Below are 6,505 nucleotides of genomic sequence, written 5' to 3'. Positions count from 1 at the left end.
AGTGAAAAACCACGAACAGCCTTTGAACGTGTTCTGCCAAGTCTCTTTACAGTACAATACTGGCAAGAGTAAAACTCTGGAGCCAGGCAAATATGCAAGCTTCATCACATTAAAGGAAGCAGAGCTGCACGGTTATTGCATCATTCTATGGCTTCCCAGACGTTGTTGTTATGTTTTCATTAGAGCAACAGAACTGCACTTGGTGCTTTCTGCTGGGAAGCCAAGGAGGCCCCAAAAGGCTGTCAACTGGGGCAGAGAATGTGGCAACTGGAAAGATGAGTGGTTTGCTGCACTAATTTTATAGTGCAGCCTTTACCAGTTAGTGGTAGAGGGAACCAGCAACATGATCTGTGTTCACTTTTTTTAAAAAAGACATATAGCCAAGTACTTATAACTATTTGCTTGTTCAAGACAAGTTATTTGGAAGTTTAACTACTACTGAATCAACGAACATTTTTCAGCACTAAATCATTTCAACTCCATATCCATATGTTTTTAATTTTATCAGCATCTGTATTTTTTTAATTACCATTTTTATTAAAGCCTCTTTTTTTTTTTTTTTTTTTTTTCCAGAAGCAGGACACAAATCCCCAGCTATTTAATCTGGATATTAGAAGGTATGGTTCAAGGCTCAGCCATTGAAGGAAAACTCTGCTGCCAGATGCAGCCACTGGAGCACAGGTGCTGAGCTTTTCTTTCTTGCCTTCACCAAGCCCTTGCACAAGTGGGGTGTTACACAGCACAGCTGGACAAAAAATTACCAGCACTACCAATCACAAGGAACAATCTGGAGCCCCAAAAGCTTCTCACCCATTTCTCACCTAATGAAGAATGGAGAAGCTTTAAAGGTGTTCAGGATCCTGGTGCAATGGGGAGTTGACTGAAAACTGCTGGTTTACAACCTCTTGTTTCATGGTTCAGTATTAATACAATGCCATTCCTATGGTCCTTTTCCAATACACAGTCAAAGTAACAAGAGGCAAAGGCTTTAACTAGCCAAGTTATCTTGTCACCACGTCAGGATTCTCAAAAGATGGAAGAAAACGTGTGAAACTAGGGAAGATGGCTTTTGTGTCACTGCAGAACTACCAAGTGGCAGGATTAGGTCACATCACATTGTATGGAAGCCAAAGTCAACACTTCCTTACATGCATTGATGAGCCCTTCAGAAGGCAAACATTTGTGTTTAAAGTAGAATTGGTTGCAGTTGTAAAAGATCAAGCAACTGAAGGGTCCTGTGCTCTATGTAGACCAGGATAAAAACACATAACTTGCCAATGACAACAACTGGAAAAGAGAAAGGAACTTGCCAACTGAAAGGGGTCTGGCAGATAACACAAAAACAAGTCAAGAAGATAAATACAAGCCATGGTGATGTTGTCCATGGAAATACTTGCCAGAAAGTTGTATTACTGAACTGATAACTAAGCAAAGCACAAGTTACCATGAAAGTTTCACTCAAGGAAAAGGGTCATGAAAATGGGTGACTTTTGGCTGCTTTCAATAGCCAAAGCAGCAAGATATTAAACACTGAGGAATATCACTGTTTAAGCAAGGGAGAGAACAGTAAGTGGCAAAATTGATTCCTTTAGAAATGGTGCAATGTAACTTACCACTGCAATGGTTATGGCTGAAACATGCTGGTCCTGGCCTGTGCCAGGTCACTGAACAGTCACAATTACGTTGTCTGAATTCAAGAGTGGCCAAGATGCAGCAGTGCCTCCTTCTGTTGTTCCGGATCCTGAGCAGTGTGTGGCAAAGCTTAAGTGGCTAAAGAAGAGGCAAACCACAATTGGCAGTTGGGGAGCAGTCAGCTTCTGACTCTGGAAATAAGCTCTGCTAACAGCCTGCATGGAAACTTGAATTCCACTGCTGAAGAAACACATTACATATTTCCATCGCAGTCATCCTGCTGTCATGTATAAAACAAAAATTATTTTGGTGGAAATGTGCAAGGTACAACCATTTAATTTATTATGAGATGAAATTCTTAAACTAACATATTATCTAGTTCAGCCTCCTGGGATAATTCACATCTGACCCCCAGTGTAAGCAGCTCACTCAACTCATTTCAGGAGACATGGAATGAAAGAGGTACCACGCTTTCAAAGTGATCAGTTAGCCTAAAGCATGTTACTGAGTTAAATCTTGAGACAGCCCTGTGAGTCTCAAGCTCATTTACTTTCCAAAGGAAAGTTTTGGTGATGGAGCAGAATAACAAAGCCCCTAATACATCACAGATTCCTTGCACCCAGGCCGTGAAGTTTATATTTCTCTTACAACTTGGAGACAATATCGTGTGTCAGAGCACATGCACTTGTCATTAGCATGAACACTAAAAGGAAATGAACATAAATCCCAGATTCAAATGTGTAGCTTGAACATCCTGGGACAATTAAATTATTGATAATGGTTATCTGTCACCAAGCAATAAATCATGAAGTCATGGAGTGGTAGAAGAAAAGCTATCTTGCTGCTGACAGATGTGTAGACTGAAAGATGTAGTGGGCCTATAAGGTTCCAGAAATAATTGCATAAATGTGAAAGATTCCTTCTCTTGCTTTTTTTCTCATCAACTCTAGTATTTCCATACTCAAAACAACACTTTCTCATGACAACCTTTCTTACTTGGATTCCATGGTTTTTGACAACTGAGTGTAACTGAGGAACAAAGCTGACAATGAGCAGCTGGAGAAGAGCAGGCCTGGCGTTGTGACTGCCAGTTGGAGAATGGTGCTCTGCAGAGCTGGGGCCTGGCTCCTGAAACTGTGAAAAGTGTTGGATACTCCCTGCTGATGGTAACATCAATGTAAATAAACTGGGAGAAAAGACATATTACAAAACTGTGAAAGTATAGGAATCACATAGGAAAAACATGGAGGGAGCAGACTGAGCAGATGACGGCGACTGAACAGGACAAAGCCTGACTCCCCCTTCTAAATCACTATGTTTTTGCACCTAAAATAATTTGTACACCAAATTGCTCTGAGTTGAAAATAATACTGGGCCCCATATGCAGTATAACCATATTTCCTAAGAGGCTACAGGTTTACACGGACAAGAAGCAGCTGGTGGAAAGGAGGGAAGGCATTTTTTCCCTCCCAAGCACGGGAGCCAGGGGGTGGGAGCTGGCTGGTGCCTGGGTATCCACAATGGGAGTGCTGGGCCTGGGTGGTGGCAGTGCCTTGGGTTGGTGCCAGGGCTTGAATAGGCTGGTGGGCACTGCCAGGAGGGTTGGAGGGCTGTGTGAGCAGCATGGGGCACCCAGCTTTGTGAGGATCCCTTTTCAGAGGGCTGCAGCACTGTGAAACTCAGATCTGTGGACAAAGTGGAAGCTTTTCAAATGTACACGCTGTACTGCATCATTCACAGGGGCCAGGGATCACATTCATTTATTCATTTTCCAACAACTAAATCTCTTTATATTAATTACGTGGAATCTACCAGTTTTAGCCAAAAAAAGATGTATTTTTCTAATACTAGTTCTTTGCCTGTGTAGTGATCTGTATTGATTTCAACAATTCTTGTACAGAACTTTAAAACTTCAGGCATGGTAAAGGAAAAGAAAACAGCACAAGTAAGTTATCTTAAGTCTGGGATTAACTGTCTGAGGTTTTAAATACAGGTTTCAGATTAACTATTCGGAGGCATAAGGGCTACCAGTGTGAGTGAGAATGGCAAACTGAGGCCATTTCATTGTCAGAAACGTGACATTTATTGCCCTGACACCTGTATCATAAAATTAAGCTTGCTTTAGAACTTATTCCATTTGAAATCCATGCTAAACCAGTCAAGTGTGCCTTGAGAGGTCAAGCTAAGGACAAGAGTTATTTTCAGGGAGTTTTTTGCCCTTCAACAGTTAGAAAAATAAGCTACCATTTTACGTGTTATTCATAAGTGAGACTGTGATAAACTATTTGTATCCACAGCTCCTCTCACAGAAGAGACAAAAATAAAATCAAGCCTCTTCTCTTTCAAATGAATTTGGCAATTAGCATTTATTTTAGGAGTATTTTTGGGTATAGCAATGAAGCATATGATACTACTACAGCTGTGACATCAGTATAATAATATACACATGTTTAGTCAAAATAACATACCAGGCCTGTGGAGCAGAGCTTGAAAAAACCTAAAATAGCATTTACGTGGTGACTGGATGCTGATGGAGCTTGTGATGAACCCTGTGACTATGTTGGTGTTTGCACTGATCAAAAAATACACTTGGATTGACATTTTGATTTCCACACTGCTTCAGCATCTGTCCATAGCTGGCTTCCTTTAAAATAGTCTCTACACCTTCCCTAAGGGTCCACTGTAATTTTCCTTTTTCAGAACTGTGCAAGTCTTCCAAAATGATATTTTAAATGAGTCTTCATGTCTGCTTCAGAGAAAACACAAATAAACAAGTGGATTGGCATTATGTCTTCCTCAGAAGCTTCTGTCACCAAGAAAGTTAGTTGCCTTGAGAAATCATGCTAGTTGAAGGAAAATAATGAAATTACAAAATTCTTCTACATTTTGTATTTCTTCTAAACCAAGAAAATTGTTAATTATTAAGGGAAGTAAAAAAACAATTCAGAAGTGAGTCCCTTACAAATGCAAGGAATTTAAATATTTGTGTTCATTCATTTTTGCCTGCAGTCTGTGGTTGTAATTAAGACATTACTGCTCTCACTGAAAAGCCCTAGCATTATTTGTTTAGCATGGAATGTACAGTGGGTCTATAATTTATAGTATCAATAATAATTTCTGTGCATTTTTGAAAGCAAGTGTAATTCTGAACATAATTTTATACAGAAATAAAGTAACTACATCAATACAATGTTGTCTTCAGTTTAAAAATTAAAAACCACAAAAAGATAATGTGCAAATGTAAATCTAAAATCTGACTATTTAGAGCTGAGTTAAACGTGTTAATTAAAACACATTTCATCAGCTAATTATAAAATTAAGCACTATTTTGTTTGATGTTGGTAGAAATGGGAAATTTGGAGTGATGTCTATTGCTACAGCTGTTTGCAGCCTTTATATAATGCCAGATGTGAGATTCATGTATCTGCATTTCCTGCTCTCCTGTGAGTCACAACTGATCAAACATGCAAAAGCATAATGAGAGGATGACTGGACAAGATTATAATGCAGGGAATTGCTCAAGACATTCATAAATTGCTGCATAACCACACACACAGAAAAGCAAAATTTATTGTAATGTCACAGATAAGCAAAACCATGTATAGCTACAATAAATGAAAATAAAAGCACATCAACTGCAGAAAATGTCTTTGACATATCATAACTGATAGTCTTTGGATGGGTGTAATGCTAAAACACACACCAAATTAGGTATGAGTGTTTTATCAAACCTAGGGATGACAATCCAGTAATGTAAAATCAAACATAAGTTTCCACAGATTTGTTTTTTTTTTAAATTATCTTCAAATAGATGAGCTCTGCTATGAAATACAGATGCTAGAAGGAGTAGTTGTGTATTTAAATGTAGCTGAATTGCTAAACAAGTGTGTTGGTAAAAGCTGCTGAAGCATCAGCCATATTTTGCTTTTTCTGTTGCCAGAGCCAATCTGCGAATGTTTGCTATGCAACCAGCTGCTGCCTCCTGCAGAATGTCATCTGTAGAGCCTACCATGGCCAGTAGGAGCTAGCAAAAACACAGAGGAGAAAAAAACAAATCAGTGTGCTTCTGTTTCAGTAACATTCAAATCATATCTAGAACAATTGCATTAATTAACCAACACACCTGATAAATAAAATACTTGCAATCATAGTAACAACACCAGATTATACATATGCATGTATCTACTACATGTATACTTTTGTATGCATATATCTATTAACATCCACATAAAAGTGCAATGCATTATATTTTACCATATTTGTACCTGTGAATTGATATTTTCATATCATTTTTTCTGCTCATTGCACTATGTAATTCTATTGCTTGTGACTTGTATTTTTGCTATTGTAAGGAGAAATTGCACATACTTTATGTGAGTCATGTGAGTCACAATTTTCCCTCCAAAGTATACCAGTGCAATTGTATACATTCAATATTTTTAAAAGACAAAGCCATGCTGCTTTTTTTTTTTTCGTTTTGGTCTTGATCATGAAACTGGATTCATGTGATGGATCCTTATGTCCCACTGACTGCAATAGGTTTCTTTATTGTAACAGCAAACTACTCTTGTTAAACATCTTGAAGGATATAGATCTGGGCATACCAGTCTTAAACATTTGAATGTAAAAGTGAAAAACAAAAGCTTGAGAAAGGCACCAAACTTTTGGAGTTGTTTCAGCTTTTCAGTCATGTATAGTAGATCCTCTACTCTGGAAGTCATTCAAATTTTTCAATGGAAATTCCCTGGGAGTAAGGTACTGTTTAACATGAGTATGACACAAGACAGGCCTTGGTCATAAAACATTTTTACATATCAGAAAAACGTTAATAATGGGTTGTGATCTCACTTCAGTGTGTTGCAAGTCAGTGATG

General features: G+C 38.4%; 1 protein-coding gene across 1 annotated transcript in view; it reads right to left on the bottom strand.

The window, feature by feature from the left end:
• Nucleotides 1-3,979: 3,979 nt before the first annotated feature.
• ODAD2 (outer dynein arm docking complex subunit 2) overlaps nt 3,980-6,505 on the bottom strand; it is a 69,685-nt gene continuing 67,159 nt past the window's right edge. The window contains exon 14 of the mRNA XM_063149307.1: nt 3,980-5,656. Within this exon, the coding sequence (XP_063005377.1) occupies nt 5,543-5,656 (114 nt within the window). The 3' untranslated portion in view covers nt 3,980-5,542. The remainder of the gene's footprint in view (nt 5,657-6,505) is intronic.

Source organism: Melospiza melodia, chromosome 1 (genome assembly GCF_035770615.1).
Source record: "Melospiza melodia melodia isolate bMelMel2 chromosome 1, bMelMel2.pri, whole genome shotgun sequence".
Classification (NCBI taxonomy): domain Eukaryota; kingdom Metazoa; phylum Chordata; class Aves; order Passeriformes; family Passerellidae; genus Melospiza; species Melospiza melodia.
Note: the sequence above shows the minus strand (reverse complement) of the source record. Positions and strands in the feature narration are given on the sequence as shown.